The following is an 18,797-nucleotide window of genomic DNA, read 5'->3' as shown; positions in this document are numbered from 1 at the left end:
TGGAAGATACTAGCATCCTCTCAATCTTTAGATTGAGGGACAGAGGCACAGAGAAGTCACACAACTTACCCAGCATCACAGCTAGTCAGAGAAGGGCCATGATTTGGAGCTAGGAAGTCTAGCCCCAGAGACAACATTCATAACCGCCATACCACTCTGTGCCTCTGAGTGGATCTGTGATGAAAAGAGGGCATGTTAGAAAGCCTAGTATGTAGGAAACTGACCCTGTGAACCTGTTCCAGCCCAATCTGCCTTCCAAGCATGAGCATCTCTGAGTCACACGGAGACTGGCAGGAAAGGGGCTTTCTGAGCCAGTCTTCTCCCTACTGGATTGTCCCCATTGCCACTCTTAGGGGACAAAGAGGGGAGTAGCAAGGCACTCATGCCCCTTCTGTACCAGGACTTTCATTCCCTCATTTCATTGCTTTTCAGTCTCTTTAAGGGTGACTTGGCATTTGATAGAGGAAAAAGCATAACAGGTTTGGGGGGGGGTGGGAATGAGCACAGATTTAAGTGCAGTTTTGCTCTTTTAATGCATGTTGTTCAAGATAACACTTTTACTTCACTGCGATGTGTGAGGTAAATCTCTTTCACAAAGTGCACCTGAAGCTGACAAAGAGACAAACTTTCATCACACTGTATACTTTGCTGCTAAGTCCCAGTTGTACACCACATAAGGAGGTGAAAGTACTGTTACAAAAGGCGTGATTACACTTGTTCAAACCTTAGAACAAATTTTACTGAACTGTCACTAAAGGACCAATTACATTAGGGCCAAATGGTTATTTTACGTATGTCTCCAGAAAGGTGGAAAGAAATGATGTCAAGAGTAATTAGGTTGCTTCCATGTCCTGGCTATTGTAAATAGTGCTGCAGTGAACATTGTGGTACATGACTCTTTTTGAATTATGGTTTTCTCAGGGTCTATGCCCAGTAGTGGGATTGCTGGGTCATATGGTAGTTCTATTTTTAGTCTCTTAAGGAACCTCCATACTGTTCTCCATAGTGGCTGTATCAATCGACATTCCCACCAACAGTGCAAGAGTGTTCCCTTTTCTCCACACCCTCTCCAGCATTTGTTGTAAAGCAATTATGCTGCAATAAAGATGTTAAAAAAAAAAAAAAAAGGAAAGAGTAGGGCATAGAGTTGTGATATTGTGACGTATAATAAGAAATAGTATTTGGTCTTTATCCAGTTTTTGGCACAGAGCTCCTAAAATCCTTGGAATTTCCTAAGTGATGAGAGTGAAAAAGGTGTTTTTTGTTATGTTAATGAATGACTTTGGGAAAGCCTGTAGGTAACCTAAGGTTGGGGCCCATTGTCAGGAAGACCAACCACAGGATTAGAGGGTTAGAACTTCCAGTCTCACCCCCCAACCTGCACAGAGGGGAGAGGGGCTGGAAATTGAGTTCAACCACCAATGGCCATTTCAATCATGCCTATGTAATGAAGCCTCCATCAAAACTGGAAAGGATGGGGTTTGGAGAGCTTCAGGGTTGGTGAACACTTGGAGATTCAGAGAGAGCATGGAAGCTCTGTGCCCTTTCCCCATGCCTTGCCCTGTACATCTCTTATGTGGCTGTTCCTGAGTTATATTCTTTTATAATAAGCCAGTGATCTAGTAAGTACAATGTTTCTCTGAGTTCTGTTAGCCTCTCTAGCAAATTAATTGAACCCAAGGAGGAGATTTTGGGAACCTCTGATCTATAACCAGTTGGTCAGAAGCACAGGTAACAAGCAGAGCTTGTGACTGACATCTGAAGTGGGGCAGGGCTGGGCGGACAGTCTTGTAGGACTTGAACCCTTAACCTGTGGAATCTGACAATATCCAGGTAGATAGTATCAGAAATGAGTTGAATTGTAGGGCACCCAGTTTTTGTCAGAGGATTGCCTGGTGATGGTGGGGAAATTCCTCACTCCCTAAGAATTGGAATTGGGATCCCGGCACTTTTAAGAGTTAACATGTTTCTATTTTCTTTAAAAGAGAAACAAAAAAACTGGTTATTTGGTTTTGCTCATTGCTATTATTGGCAAGTGCATTCATAAGAAATAATTTAATAATAGTTGACTGACTATATCACATTCTTATTAGGGTCAATTATAAACAGTCTCTTATGGTTAACCAACAATTTTGACCAATCACTTTTTTACCAGTAACCTTAACCATTGATAAAATGGTAACCTTGTTGATTTGTTTATGTATCAAAATCATTCTGTCATGCAGATCTAACAGGTTATATAACCAGAGACTCGATTTGATTTACTTAGAACTTGACAGAAATTGTGAACCAACTTGAGCCACTGGTCAATTGGGCAAGTGATGAAAAAGATGATGGAAAAAGGCTAGTCTTGGAGTCAGATCTGACTTTGAACCTGGGTTCCAACCTCTTGCCAGCTGTTGACACCCCTTGTTTCTCAGTTTCCTCATCAGAAATGTGGTGATAATGCCAATCTTAGAGCGCTTTTGCTACAACTAGGGAGGTAAGAGTGAATGAGACTGAGAAGGAGTGATCACGTGTGTTGTAGAGTGAATGTAAAATGTTCCGTTCAGCAAATGATCTTTTAATTATCACTAAATAATCAAAAGGAAAACATTGACACAAATGAGGAAGTCAGAAGATTCTAGAAAACAGCCAATTATAAATTCCTCCATATAACATTCCTAAGTGCTAAGCTTTCAAAATTATTTCTTGCAGACCTGGGGACAGCTGTAGAATAAGAAAGCTAGTGTTCCTTGAATTGTACACAATCAGTACTCTTCCAGAGTGAGGTATGAAGAAATAGATGCAATAGACATGTGCTTTGATGGAGAGCAGCTCCTCTTCCTTCTCCCACCCCAGGAGCCTAAATCAAGTCAGAGAGTCTCTTTAAAAATTGAAACAACATATAATGAGTATTGAAGGAAAGCACGTCTTTGATAAAGCCTGAATGTTTGACTAAATTTTATTGGTACTTTACCTCAACTCTAACAGTATATAACGACCTCTTCTTCTTATGAAGTCATTGGACTATTTGGCGGGTGTGGGGGGGACTTGTCATTTATTAGTGCAGTTCATTTGATCTTCTGCTATTATTTTTTAGCAGTCCATCATTTTACATCCTTATCTGGCTTTTCTTATGTGTACATCTTGTCATTCAATTATAAGACTTCTGTGGACAGAATGGGAGACAGAATGTCCATAGCTCCGGAAATGTAGTAGACGATATGTGCTTTTATGAGTGCTTATGAGTGTGGCTTCTTGACTGATGTGAAGATAGAAATTGTGAATGAGTTTCCAGGCTAAGAAAAAAAATCCTAATCTTCTGACTCCAATTACTTGAGAGTAACACACTCCACAATTTAATAAAATATCCATAAGGCACCAAACAGCACAATGCCATGTGGTGCAGGATCTTCATAAGGATTGGCTCAGCTGAAATAAATTAATTGTGCAGTCCCTCTTTCCAGGAAAATACCGATTGACCAGGCTGACAGATAAAAGGTGAGGTAAAGGAATAAAAACATATGAATAGACTATGTAAAATTCCAACCCAACTCAGCTTTTTACAAGCAAAAATGTTCACTAGATCTGTAGTAAATGAATACATCAATGAATTCAGACTAAACCATGTGTCTGGATTGCCTGTTTGCCTCATCTGAAATAGTCATAATCAAAATTTTCTGGCCTTCATTTCTTCTGGCTATGGAGTCAGGATTAATCTCAGAATGATATTTTGGATATGGCATGTCTTTAATAGGATCCTTAAGTAATCAGAGCAATTTTCTTAAAAGAGCAGTCATATTTTGAAACAGCTGTTGTTCCCCAGAGAGTGTTACAGTTTGGGTCTTGCATTTCTGTGGTTACCTAATGCTTCCACTCACCACAGTTTTTTGTTTGTTTGTTTGATTTTTTTTTTTTTTTTTTTTTGCGGTATGCGGGCCTCTCTCTGTTGTGGCCTCTCCCGTTGCGGAGCACAGCCTCCGGACGCGCAGGCTCAGCGGCCATGGCTCACGGGCCCAGCCGCTCCGCGGCATGTGGGATCTTCCCGAACCGGGGCACGAACCCGTGTCCCCTGCAGCGGCAGGCGGACTCTCAACCACTGCACCACCAGGGAAGCCCTGTTTGTTTGATTTTTAAACACATTATGCATAGTCTTCAACTTAAGACTACTGTCCCCAAAGTTTTCTCCTCAAAATATGTAATCACTTTTGTCCAGTCTCTTTCACTAGCTCCCTTCCCCAAGCTGGTGGGTTTTCAGAGAGCTCTGTCACTCACCTTTTCCTGTTGTTGATTTCAGTATTCTCTTTGAGTGATCTCTTCGTTCCCAACACTTCATCTTCTTACTGTATCTGCATCAGGCAACATTGTGATTACAACTGCCTTTTCTCTCCTTAGCTCCAGACTCACTTTTTTTCGGTTTGATGTTCCATGGGTACTTTGAAAACAACTCATCCTAAATCAAAATCATTCTTTCCTCCTCTCCAAACCTGTTCACCCTCCTGTGTTTCCTACTTGTTCAATGGTGTCATCACACAAACTGATCACCAAGGCCAAAACCTTAGAGTCATGCTTAATGGTTTCCCACTACCTCACTACTTAGATCCAATCAGTACAACCTAAATATATACAATTTTTATTTGTCAGTCATGTCTCAATAAAGGTGGGAAAAACATTACAAAGCCCTACTGATTCTAACTCAGATTCTTACAGGTCCACCTGCCCCTCCTTAGTACCAGCAGCATTACCCTAGTCATCATTTCCCATTGCCTGTTCTGATAACCTCCTCACTGGGCTCATGGCCTCCTATTCTTTTCACTCCAGGTTGCCCTCTTACATAATTCAATGGTCCTCATTCATTTTTCTTCCATGAAATGCGGCGGTCATAGACAAGACATATTCCTATGGGCTACTAAATGTCAGGCACTTTAATTACACATAATCTTCTGAAGGCCCTGCATGCCATGCATGATTTGGCCTCTAAATTACCTCTCATTTTTGTCTCACACTTCTCTCCCCTTCATTCATTAACTCCACTGGCTCTTTCCTGAACTTTCCCGTGTGATGCTCTCCCATTCTCTCTTCTTTCTGACCTTAACCAAGTGATACCAACTTTAGGGACACTTTTCCCAAACATTCCTCAATCTAAATTAAATGTCCTTGCTCTTCCTCATAGGACTTGCCATAACTTGTACTTACATACTTATGTTGCGGGTTTGTTTTGCATTAAGCCTGTTTTACCCATAACATCTCTAAACTCTGTGAAGGCAAGGGCCATGTCTATTTTATTCACCATTGTAAATCCATATGCCCCACAAGGTATCTGGCAGATAGTGGGCATGCCATAAATATTTACTGAAGGAATGAATCAGTCATCACAACTATTCATGGCATATCAGTAGACTAACTAACTACAGGCTCTGTCTGTGGATTATGGGCAATTCCCACCCGTGAAGAGCATAGTGTAGGGTTAGTGAGGGTATTTCTATTGCGGGGATAACTTTGGCAGTGCTCTAACTTATACAAAAAATAACCTTCAGTACTCTAGCACTGTTAATCATACAGTATTGTCACATATGTTAAATCTGATCACAACACACTGGACACCCATTGTCTGGCTACCACATGGTTCTTCTTTGTTTGGCTACCTGAGGTTTCTTCCTAAAGCATACAGCTCATCATGTAATTCTCCTGCTCATGAACTTGCAGTGGGTTTCCATCCTTTTCAAGATCAAATCCAAATTATTTGGCATGTATAACAAAGTCATTGTCAAGCTGGACCTGTCCATTCTTTCCAACCTCAGCCCCAGCCAGTCTCAACCATAGGTCACGATCAAGCAAGGTTCTTTCATACCTTGGCTTCTACCAGAAATTTCCCATTTTTGTCCCTATATTTATGTATATTTGGCATTTAAAATCCAGCTCTCTCAAGCACTTGAGTTACTCCTTCCTCTGGGCTCCCAAAGTGTGGTATACTCTCTTCATTCTAAAATTTATTACATGTTCCATGATAATTTATTGGAATGTCCCTCTCCCAGACTAGCTGGTAACTGCTGGATTAGACTACGCATTCCCAGTGTCCAGCCCAATGCATAGCACGTAATGGCATCCAGTAACATTTGGGTGACTGAACGCATTGTCAACTGTTTAGAAGAAAAAATGCCTTTGCCTACTGAAGCAATGCTATAAATAAATGATGATTTTCTTGTCATGCGACTCAAAAAGCCTGCTTAAACCATAATGCAATTGAAACATCTTGCTTATATTGCTTTTTCTTCTAGTATTAGAATATGTTATAACTGTACCACTGCAGCGAAGGAAACCTCCTTCTTCTCCTCCTAGCCCAGCCCATCGGCAGGGGGCAGAGATCTTTTCTAAACTTTTCTTTTTGGCTTCTCGTTGCTTTAAAAGGAGAGGCCAAAAGAAGAGTTCTTTTCTTTTTCCGTGTGAGTGGGATGGGATTTCTGCCATTTTGATTTTCATGGTGGAGATATATATCAACTGAGGGTTTGTGTCTTTGAAACTTGGCTAGTGTCTCAGTCTTGAAGACCACTTGTCTCGTAACATATTATGGTACTGCATAAGAATCTTGCTGCAATACTATGAGCTAAAAAAAGGAAATTAATCTTAAAGGAAGTCTACTAATAAATAAAATTAGTAAAAGGACCTTCCTTCCTTACAGGATGTCTCACCTATAAGACATACTCATACCTTTTATTAATCCAGACACTTATCCTTGGACTTAGGTTGAATGAATTAAAAGAGCCTTCTTTCCACTCTTTCTCTCTTGTCCCACATTTTGTACACTTAGGTTTTTTTAAAGACATCCACAAAAATAATGTTTAAACTTGGAAAAAACCTCTGATGTATGATTAAGTTATTGATGTCATTTATTTGATACATATAATGCAAAAAAGTGATTGCTTTTAATAGGTGAGAATGACAGATATTTTGAGAAACAATATCCTTTACTGAGTCATGTGGTTTTATAAAGTAGCTAACCTCATTAAGTGTGTTAAGTAAATGTCTTTTCCTAATCACTTCTTCTGTTTCTTTCTTTTTTTTTTTTAAATAGGTGGTGTTTGCATTGCTCAATCACAGAAAATCCCACGTGAACCAAGACCTGGAGAATTTGAAAAAATAATCAAGCGTCTGCTAGAAACACCTAATGCTCGGGCAGTGATTATGTTTGCTAATGAAGATGACATCAGGTGCTGATTGCTTTTCTTCCTCATGTAGGATCAGATTTGCAGCCCACATCCTTTTTCTAACATATTTCATGTTCAATGTAAAATCTTGTGAGATTTCATAGGAATTGCAACATTCTCATGCAATTACAGACTGCCTTCTGCTACACAGAGACAACAGACTTCTAGTTTCTCAGTCCAATCTGTTTACCTAGTAAAACCTGGGGACTGAAAGAAATGAGACAAATAACGATGATAAACAGAATGATGTGAATGAGGTTAAGGATAAGGCTAATTATCAGGTGCTGGAGTTAAAGTCTCCAATATATTCCCTTTAGGAGATGATAAGACTCAGGCAGTTAGAATGATTGACTGGTTGTTTAATGGTGACCTACTGAGTGTTTATGACTTGATATAGCTGGTCTTGTAACATTCACAAGTGTAGAGTTTCTTGGTAAATGTGGTATGTTTTATTTCTTTTTATTCCAATAGGAGGATATTGGAAGCAGCGAAAAAATTAAACCAAAGTGGGCATTTTCTCTGGATTGGCTCAGATAGTTGGGGATCCAAAATAGCACCTGTTTATCAGCAGGAGGAGATTGCAGAAGGGGCTGTGACAATTTTGCCCAAAAGAGCGTCAATTGATGGTAAGGATGCACTGTAGAGAATTTGCTTCATTCCAACTGAATCTAAACTCAAAAGCAAAATCAGGGTATCAGCATACGATGAAATGAATCCATTATTAATGACTCGATAGAATTTTTAGGGCTGATGGCAGAATGGTCAAGACAGTAACTACTTAACTCAACATATTATATATATATATATATATATATATATATATATATATATATATATTTATTAGAAAAGAGTACCCACTAGATATTTTTTTAGGGGGCACTATTGTTGGCCTTGGATATCTCCATGATGTTAGTAGTTGCCCTCTAAGTTTGCATATTTCCATGGGTGTCTACAATGGTTATAGCATTATTGGAAGGAGAGTGCTTGCTTTATAGCAAATGAAGACATGATGATGCTGACCTGGCTCTATGTGCAAATAAATGCAACAGCAAAGATGTGGAGCATCTCTGAAAGGCAGTCTGTCTCCCAAATATCTTTTCCAATGATCTCGACAGTGACTGAAATTCCTACCTTTGCCATTATCCTTGGGAGTAAGGTACTATTTGCAGGTGGTCTCCCTTCAGTGAGGTGGTTACCTGAGCAGAATGACACAAGCCCATTACCCATGACTCCAGAAGATTACATTAGTAGTGATTAGTTTATTGAATTAGCTGAAAATGGAACATGCAGGACAGATAAACCTTGAGGCAAGTAGAAGCACAGAAGCCTGGAACACTGACCCGTGCTGGGGGAGAGAGAGGAGAATGAGAAAAGTCTGATTTGGTTTTGAATATTCAGCACGAGGTCACTGCTTGCTGCCGCTGGGAGACAGAGGAGAGACAGAGGTGGTGCGGATGCCACCCAACAGGCTTACCTGCTGTGTGCATCCCTAGAGTCAGGTGCCTGAATGGTGAATGGTGGGAGTGGAGATATTGTCCACTGATCCCCATTGACTCTTGCCACAAGGGAAGCCTTATTGCTGGGTTATTGGCTGCCCTCCCCCATTTGTTATATGTGTTTCTTCATGCAATGATCACAACATAATATAATATCTATTCAAAAGCTCTGACGGTATTTGGTTTTGATTTTGGACGAATATTACAATCATACCTTTCTTCTTTAAAATAGGGTTCGATCGATACTTTAGAAGCCGAACTCTTGCCAATAATCGAAGAAATGTATGGTTTGCGGAATTCTGGGAGGAGAATTTTGGATGCAAGTTAGGATCACATGGAAAAAGGAACAGTCACGTAAAGAAATGCACAGGTAGCCACTTAAATGTTTTCCTTGGTGCATTCGTTTTATCATTACCTGAGAAATGAAGTTTTTCTATGTGGATAATGATGACGGTATCTTTTACTTCCTCACGTCTCTTGTTATAGTTTCTCAGCAGGGCTGAGCTTACATTGATCATTCAACAGACTTAGGTGTGCTCATTGGTTCTTACAGTCAACGGACAAGTATGTACTGAACATGTGCCATGTGTCCAACACTGGGATATTTTAATTCTATTTAAGAAAACATTTATTGAGTGCCTACATTAGGCAAAGTACTTAATTAGGTTTGGTGGGATACTTACAAATAAGCAAGACATGATTTTGCTCACGAGGAGCTCAAAATGTAGTGAGGATGACAGATCATAACAAATTGCTCTAAGATAGTGTTTTTCAACTATTTCAGTCCATGTCCCCCATATCTTGCACAGCTCTATCAGCTATGATTTTTTTTGATGCTCTACTTTCTATATCTTGTGCTGAAAAATAATAGTGATATTAAATGTGCATTTTTTGAGTGTTAGAATGAAACTTTTTATTTGCAGAAACATGATTGTGTACTAGAAACATCTATGGAATTTTAAAAGTGACTTAGAACTAAGTAGTACATTTAGTGAGATCAATTCAAGATACAAGGTCAATATAAACATCCTTTTAATCCATATATATATATATTAGAAACTAATACATAGAAAATGAAATATGTACAGCATGATTATAAAGAACATAAAAGGGGTAATTTTAACAAAGATGCATAAGTCTTCTACGCTAAAATCTTCTACACTGAATGAGCATCTTATAACCAGACACTCCTCCCTTGCTTACGCCCTGGCCCCGACATTTTGATATGAGCTCCTTGCCCCTGATTCACTTCCTTTGGAAATAGCTGTTCAAATAAGAGATGTAATCTGATAAGTGCTAGAGCAGCCATATAAATGGAGCGAGGATGGGGATGTGAAAATAGGGGCCCTGTGGAGGGATGTGACTTCCAGGAGCTGGGGTAAGTGAAGTGAGACAAAGTTCCTGCTCACAGGGCTTACATCTGAGTGTGAAAAGACAGACACTAAATACATAAACGTATAAAGGAACAGAGACTTCCAGATGCCTCGGAGAAATACAACAGAGTAAATGTGAAAAGAGTGACCAGGTGGTCTCGGGAGGGATGGTGGCATTACTGTAGATCGTTTGGTCAAGATGCTTTGCCAAGGAGGTGACATTTGAGACCAGACCTGAATGACCAGTGTCGTCAGCTATGTGAAGATATGAGGGCAGCCCATTCTAGGATCCAGGGCAAGCCTCTTTGGTTCAAGGTACAGATACAAAAAGGTCAGGGAGGCCGGAGTGAGTGAGAGTGAAGATAGGGAGTGAGAGGGAAAGTGAGGGCAGAAGAGGCTAAAGAGGCCAGCTCATGCAGGGCCTTGGAGTTCTTCCTAGAAGCTCCAGAGCTGAGGAGTTGGGGCTTTATCCTACCTGTAGGGTAGAATTACATGAGGCTTTTCATTTAAGGCACTGCTCAGATACCTGTTTTCAAAAAGATTCCTCTGGCAGAAGGGTAGGGAGGGTTGGAGATCAGGGGAGAGAAAGGAGAAAGGTCAGTCAGGACCCATCCAGTAGCCCCTGTAATGGGCAGTCACAGCTTAAATGAGACGTGCTATTTAGGGCTGGAACAGAGTGCAGAGATCGTAGTAGGTAGTATTTACAGTACACAGTGAGTGATTAATGCAGGGGAGATGGTGGTAAGTGATGGAGGTTCTGAACATTAAATCTTTGACAACTAGGTCTAGGAGAATTACTTAACAAAAAGGACAGCACGGATGGTAGATGTGGAGGGACGACCTTGAATTTGGTTCTAAGCTCGCCTCATGGAACTCCCCAGCAGGTGGCAGCATAAGGTCTAGCACCCCACATTGTGTGCCGCACTAAACATACAGATTAGGGAGTGGCAGGTGGAGACCTGGAAGTTAAAGCCGAGGACAGAGAGGCAGTTGCCGAAGGAAACTGAGCAGATATGATGGATGACAACTTGAGCCTCTAGGGGATGAGCCAGAAGAGGAAATGAGCATGGCGGCTGGGGAAGGAGATGAACTGGGAGTCAGGAGAGAAGATGGGGTGCACGCAGGTGGAGACTCAGATTGCGAGGGCTGGAGATAGGGCAGGCATAGAAGAAGTAGAGGAAAGAATGCTTTTCAAAGAAGTTTGACAGAGAAAGAAAGATATGGTGGGAGAGCTTGAGAAAGAAGCAGGGTTGCAGAAGTTTATTTAAGAGAGGGCGCATTTAAGCATGTTTTTTTTGTTTGTTTGTTTGTTTTTTGCGATACGTGGGCTTCTCACTGTTGTAGCCTCTCCCGTTGCGGAGCACAGGCTCAGCGGCCATGGCTCACGGGCCCAGCTGCTTCGCGGCATGTGGGATCTTCCCGGACCGGGGCACAAACCCGCGTCCCCTGCATCGGCAGGCGGACTCTCAACCACTGCGCCACCAGGGAAGCCCTAAGCATGTTTTCAGATAAACGTAGCAGTCAGAAGAACTATCAAGAGAAAGCAAAGTTAAATGTGGAGTAGGATTTTGACAGAAGCTTTAGGGAGGGGCTTAAGAGGGAGGTGTTACCTTTCAATCATGTGATTTAGTTGGGAAAAAGAGATACACATACACGTACATAAGCAGAGAGCAAAACAATCCTATTATTAAGTGTTAAATTTGGACATAGATATTGAGGAAGTTCAGAAGATGTATGACTGTAATTCAAGTAAAATTCAAAGCTTCATGGAGGAGGTGAGTGTTTGATAACAAGAAAGATTTGAGAAAGCATCCTAAATGAGGGCAAGGATGGGTCAGCAGAGAGTGGCATGGAGGTGTATGAAGAACAGTGAAGAGATTCAGCTTATTGGAGAGGAGTTTGCGTGTCAGTGAATAATGGGATATAAAGAGCAGCCAGTTTATAGAAAGGTTTGAAAGGAGAAGTTATACACAGAGTCCCTGATGTGTTTCTCATTCAGGTATATTTTACAAGGTGCTTAGTTTTTTTTTTTAATGTTTTTAATTAATTTAGTTAATTAATTAATTTATTTTGGCTGCGTTGGGTCTTCGTTGCTGCGTGCGGGCTTTCTCTAGTTGTGGCGAGCGGGAGCTACTCTTCGTTGCGGTGTGCAGGCTTCTCATTGCGGTGGCTTCTCTTGTTGCGGAGCATGGGCTCTAGGAGTGCGGGCTTCAGTAGCTGTGGCACACAGGCTCAGTAGTTTTGGCTCGGGGGCTCTAGAGTGCAGGCTCAGTAGTTGTGGCACACGGGCTTAGTTGCTCTGCAGCATGTGGGATCTTCCCACACCAGGGCTCGAACACATGTCCCCTGCATTGGCAGGCAGATTCTTAACCACTGTGCCACCAGGGAAGCCCCAAAGTGCTTAGTTTTGAATTCTGAATGTTATTGTTTGATCATCCACACATTTAGATCATATTAATGAAAATTTACCAGTTAGTGAAATGAATGAATTCTGTTCTTCATATATATTTGTATATATGATATATATGTACATATACACTATATATGATAAAATTAGCAATTAATCATATAACTCTTTAACATATTGTTTTTAGAATCATCAGCTTCTCTAAACTCATATTTTCCAAAAAATTTTGATGTCTACAGATGTTCTTTTAGCATTTGTTGATGGTGTATAAGGAGTACTTATTTCAGGCATACTGAACTGGGTTGCTGCATAATCCAGACTTGGTGGCATGTCTGCTTCATATTCCTTTCATATATTTGGGTGTTGCTAAAATTGTAACAATCTGCCCAATTAGAACTATTTCTAGTGCAATGAAAATGGTGTTTACTCCAAGTGCTAGGGCAAATGCGCCCTTATGGAATGGGGTCAGTAAACAGATTTTCATGCAAATTCCATTGTGAGTGATACTAAAATAACTTGTCCCTGGGTAGAAAATAAATAAAGAATGCAATATTCTAACTTATTTTTTGGGGAAACAGTAACACATGAATGTTTCCAGATGGTGAGAGAAGATATTTGTACCCCAAATTGCCATCAACACCCAGTTTTTATCTCTATTTCTGGGAAGCAAAGAAGATGGTCAGCACGTTAGTGGTCAAAGAGGAAATGTACGTAATGTACGTAAGAGGAAAAAGCTACAGGATATTCATGAGTAGAGGTGTCCAGGGCTTTATTTATATTTCCAATTTTCCCAATTCCACCTAATTCAGAAATGAATGTGTACAGTTGTGCGTGTTTCAAAATCTAGCCTTACAAGGTTTACATCTTAATCATGCACAATGAGTCCAAAAGTTAGAGAACTCTGAAAGTGGGATGTCCACAGGTCCTTTTTGCGGCATTTAGAGCATCCTTTGTGGGTTATGTTTTGAGTAAAATTTTACGTTAGGCGATGGTAATCTGTAAACATAATTGCATCCGTTGGGGGCAATACTGGCAATGTATTTACATGGATAGGAGAGTGCTTCCAGCAGGCTAGAACTTCTGTCTTATCAATTTTCGGGAGATAGAATGTCTTCAAGCAGTGAGGAGCATCCTCTTCCTAAAATTAACTTGGTACAGTTTCTCTGAGATGATTTCCCCCCTAGAATCTCAGGAAAGCTTTCAAAAAGATGTGATATTACTATTAACTTTGATATGCTGGCCGAATTCCAAAGTGAAGTAATTCCTGCCATCCACTTAGCTATTTATGTAGTTATTATTGCTTCTGAGAGCTGCTGAGTTCTGAAAGCTACTACTACTTAATCCTGCTTAAAATTCCCTTTGTCTTTCTCAAGAAGGAAGAAAGATTTTTTTACACTTGTTATCATTGTTGATGGGTGTTATTTTATAGACATTTCTCTGACCTCTTCTCTCTTTTCCTCCCTCCCTGTCTTCTTCCAGACTTAATGCCTTTCTGCTCCTCTTGACCCAAACACCCACACCCTCCCTTGAGGACTGTGGGTCTAACTCTGCTCTCCTTGTTTTGGCGCCTTTTTTTTTTTTTTTTTTTTTTTTGCCGTACGCGGGCCTCTCACTGTTGCGGCCTCTCCCGTTGCGGAGCACAGGCTCCGGACGCGCAGGCTCAGCGGCCATGGCTCACGGGCCCAGCCGCTCCGCGGCATGTGGGATCTTCCCGGACCGGGGCACGAACCCGTGTCCCCTGCATCGGCAGGCGGACTCTCAACCACTGCGCCACCAGGGAAGCCCATGGCACAGTTTTTTCACCCACCTCTTCTCCCACTCATGCCTCTGCCTGAACTCCTCTTCCGCTACTCCCCTTCAACATCTCATTTTTTCTTTTTCCTGCTTTTCCTCTGATCAGTCCCTTACCTGACATTGTTTTGTCCAGCAAGACCCTCACTGACAGTGGAGAGTTTTTCTTTGGAGGTCTCACTTGAATTTTGTAACGGCCATCATTCTGATTTCTTGTCTTTCCTACTGAGGCCTGATAGTGAATATTGCTGGGAAACTTGAGCATGTGCAGAGCAACTGCTAATCAAAGGCAGTCTCTCTCTTGGGTCACACTGGGTCTTGGCTTTCATTTCTCCATCATGAATTGTAAATAGCTCTGCCCTTACCAAAACAACATTCTCTGACCAACCCTCAAAATCCGGTCGGTATAGCATCTTAAAACATTTTGCCTCATTCAGCAATTTGTTCATTCATTCATTCATTCTTCATTCACTTATTTATTCATTTTGGATAGCCAGCCTTGTGCCAGAGATCGCTAGAGACACAAACAAAGAGCAGATCACCTTCGCCTTCAAGTTGCTCACACAGACATATATACCATCTTAATGAATTTGAAGTGCTTTCCTTGTCTCGTGGGTTTGAATTCTCAGCCAGGAGGTTGGAACACTGTTGATTAGCTTGTGTATGGCTGACACTCAGATGCTAAATGGTGGTGAGCATATGCTACTTGAAATGGCCTATTGATTCTTATTTATGACTGTAGAAATAGTGGTAATGGAAAAAAGCAGTGCACAAATATGTTTCTTCCCACAAACAAGAAATTCTGTCAGTGAACCAAATAGCAGGCTCAATAATTAGCTTCTAAAAGGCCTGTCAGTTTACTTTTGGTGCCAGAGTAACTATGTCACTTTTCCGGTGTGACTCTCCCTCAACCTTTCCCTGTTTTGGGTGCCCGTGAAAGGTGGAAGCTCTCACCTATTCACTCAGATTCATGGAGTCCATATGAGTGAATTGGTGGAGGGGTCGCACAATTGGAAATGGTGATTCAGAATGAAAGGAAACTAAGATAACTTTCCCTGCATGAAAATGTGTTCTGTCATACCCATTTGCTCCTTGCATAGAGAAAAAGTCTGTGGGGGACAGTATCTTTACATTTGCACCACGAAGTGACCATTTAGCTCATATGCTCCTGCTCTTAACTTATTTAGGCCACTTCTGAGATTTCATACTGAATCTCAGTACATGCATTTGAGATGACAAATGGGCATTGATTTCAGACATACTGGATTTCAGAATTTTAGAGCTGGGACATAAAATCAAGATCATTCTTTCATTTTGTAGATGGGGAAACTGGAACCCAGAGAAGTTTAGTGTATGGCTGAAAAATCACACAGTGTTAGAGCTGCAGCTTGAATCCTCATCTGTTTCATTGGAACTTATACTTGAATTTTATATCCTTGATTTATTTTATTATTTACTTATTTTAGAGTTGTTAACCACATAGTTGAAAAATGCTTTTTTTCTCTTTATGATACTTTATGTATGACAGCAATGCTTTATGAAATTTAAAACCACCAGCTATTAAGTGAAACAAAAATTGCACATTGGTTGTTATCTAATCCTATAGAAAAGAGTCTAATATTTTAATATACTTCATATTGATTTTCAGTGTGTATGTAGTATTTGTGAGTGGGTCTTGAACAGAATAAAGCTCTTCATCCAGTTCCCTGGCCCCCCGCCACTTCTAAGAGTAGACCTAGGACTATATTAAAAAGAAATGGAGAAACTATCAACCATAAGCTTCTATATCTCTTAAGTCCAGTGGCATTGAATTGTAGAATTCACTTTGCTGAATTACAGTTAGTTTGCTTATTTATTCATTCTCTTATAGGAACCTCCCCCCACCATGTATTTTAAAGCAGCGCAGGAAGCGCTGTAATGTATAATAGCACTTCTAGAAGTTTAGTGAGCACATAAATCACCTGCGAACCTGGTTAAAATGCAGATTTTGATTTCATAGGTCTGGGGTGAGGCAGTCTGCATTTTTGACCAGTCCCAGGTCATGCAAAGTCCATGGGCCCTGGGACACAACTGAGTAACAGGTGGGCATTAGAGTTAGTTTATAAAGATAACAAAAGTACCTGACATTTAATTAGCATAATAGATAGGCAACTGTGCTAAAGATTACTGATAAACTCAAGATGTCTTAAAGAAGATCATCTAAATGACTTAAAATTTTCAAATACAAAAATTTACAACCACTAGCCTATGTTATGTATACTATATTCAATAAGTATTTAATTAGTAAAGTATAAAGATATTGTAGTGTGTGTGTGTGTGTGTGTGTGTGTATATTTGTCTCCTCATTAGGAAATTTGAAAGTGGGAAGCTTAATTACTAAATTTAAAGAAACGTACACAGTTACACCTGTATCTCTAAAATCTGCAAAGTAGATAGCAAAGCTTGCCATATCAGGATCCAAAAATATTCTGAAAACTTAAAAAAACTGCACTGTCAGTCATAAACACACATAGAGTAAAGTAGTTGGAAATGTCCATAGAGATCATTTTGCTCAATTCTTTCATTTCTCAGTAAAGAAAATTGAGGCCCATCTGGCCTAAGTGAGTTGTCTAAAGCCCCATAGCTACCTGAAGGTGATGGTAGGGCTGAAATCTGACTCGACACTTGATTCTTTTCTTAATCCTTTCCTGCTCTGAAAGCCTTTCCCAGCGAGGGGCTGAGTTGCATTGATCCGTTCCACTATTTTTCCCTGGCATAGTGGCCTGAATGTTTTCATACATATCTAGGGTTAAGTATTCCCTCTGTGTGAAGCTCCCTGACTTCTAAGGGGGTCAGATTGATGCTCTTGGTCTGAGAAGCACTAATACTGCTGGAAGTGTGGAAATGTAAGGAAGTGCCCTTGAAGAGTGAACTTTAAGTGTACATAAACTCTTACATTTTTCAGACAGTAACTTAAAACAGAAGAACATCCATTCTATAGAATCAAAATGAATTTAGGAGTCTAGAAGTCTATTCCTGCAAAATATACAATGGACTCTGGCATTAGCTTGATTGATTAGGGAGTCACACATATCTCTGGAGAACATGATAAACATCATCTCTGGAATATTAGGCTGAGGGACTTAGAAATGGACGAGAGAATAAAAGCAAGTAAGTGACAGCTAAGCATTTTTAAGAACCAATTATTTGAAAACCCACAATAAAGCTTGAGCCAGTGAGGATGAGAGAGGGATTAGAAAAGTATAGAAACATTAGAAAAAATTATCTTTCCCTCAAGGCTTATTAAACTTCAATTGAAGGAACCAGTTCATTAAAACAAAGCAAAACAAAGAAAGAAAGAATATATTGTTGGCTCAATATTAAGAAAATTTGATGTTCTTCCTCTCCCTCAGAAAACATACAAGACAGATAAATATAGGGCCCAACTATTTACATTACAAAGGAATATTTATTTTCTAAGAAATTTTATCTTGGGGTTCCTTTAAACCCATGAGATTTGAAGAATTCTATGGCTACCACCATGACTTGATGAAATAGAAGAGATTTACACAAATTCTGATGAACACATCCAAACAAAAAGAGCTACATATTCAACTGAACAAGGAATTGGATACATTAGGGCAAGGGAACCATCAAAGGAAGTGTGATCAGAGTTTATTAAGGCTAACTGAGAAAACCTTCTGGAGAGTCTTATTTTTTGGTTACTTGTAGCTTTTGTTAAAACTCTATAACATGCTAAACTTCTCTAGCCCTTCTCCTCAAGAAGTTTATATTTTATGAAAAAGACAGTAGTTAGAAAAATGAAGATACTAGTCTATAAGCTTCTAGTAGGCAGGACCTGTATCCTCAGGACTTAGCGCAGGCTTAGCATTCATTATATGTTTTTTAGTTAATTGGTAAAAAATGATGGCCAATAGCCCTCTTGCTCTTCATTTGAATTGTATAGCTATGATGATGGGGCCTAGTTTGGCATAACTTGGACAAGTATTTTAATTGTTGGAATGACATTTTCAATGAAAGGAAAAGCTTAATACAAATGGTCATATTAAAAGAGCCTTTACTGTAATTTAAGAATAAAATGTACTCTTCTGGTAGTTTATCTGTCTTTAAATTTCTGACTGCACTACTAATATGGAGATGAGAATATAATTCTATAAACACATATAGGCCTGTGTCTTTCAGTTAAATCTAACTGGAATATTTGGTTTCATGATTATAAAAGCCATGACTCTGTAGTGTTTTATTTTTTTAAATTATATTTATACTATGTAGGCAGGGCATACTATATATCTATACTACCTCTAATGTAACAGAATAATAAAAAGACAATTTGGAAAATATGATAGAAAATGTCAGTTAAGAATGTGTTTAATAATTCCATTTAAGGAATATTACTCAGCCATAAAAATGAAATTGAGTTATTTGCAGTGAGGTGGATGGACCTAGAGACTGTCATGCAGAGTGAAGTGAATCAGAAAGAGAGAAACAAATGCTGTATGATAACACATATATATGGAACCAAAAAAAAAAAAAAGGCTCTGAA

At 39.9% G+C, this 18,797-nt stretch overlaps 1 protein-coding gene across 3 annotated transcripts in view; it reads left to right on the top strand.

Annotated features, from left to right (window-relative positions):
* GRM8 (glutamate metabotropic receptor 8) overlaps window positions 1-18,797 on the top strand; it is a gene marked incomplete at both ends in the record, with an annotated part of 765,994 nt that overhangs the window by 311,404 nt on the left and 435,793 nt on the right. For all 3 annotated transcript variants that reach the window (XM_082632937.1, XM_082632938.1, XM_082632936.1), the window contains 3 exons: window positions 7,055-7,190; window positions 7,659-7,813; window positions 8,916-9,053. In XM_082632937.1, the coding sequence (XP_082489063.1) occupies window positions 7,055-7,190; window positions 7,659-7,813; window positions 8,916-9,053 (429 nt within the window). The remainder of the gene's footprint in view (window positions 1-7,054; window positions 7,191-7,658; window positions 7,814-8,915; window positions 9,054-18,797) is intronic.

Source organism: Mesoplodon mirus, assembly GCF_964341445.2.
Source record: "Mesoplodon mirus genome assembly, chromosome: 9".
In the NCBI taxonomy this organism is placed as follows: Eukaryota; Metazoa; Chordata; class Mammalia; order Artiodactyla; family Ziphiidae; genus Mesoplodon; species Mesoplodon mirus.
This window is presented reverse-complemented; position numbering and strand designations above follow the sequence as displayed.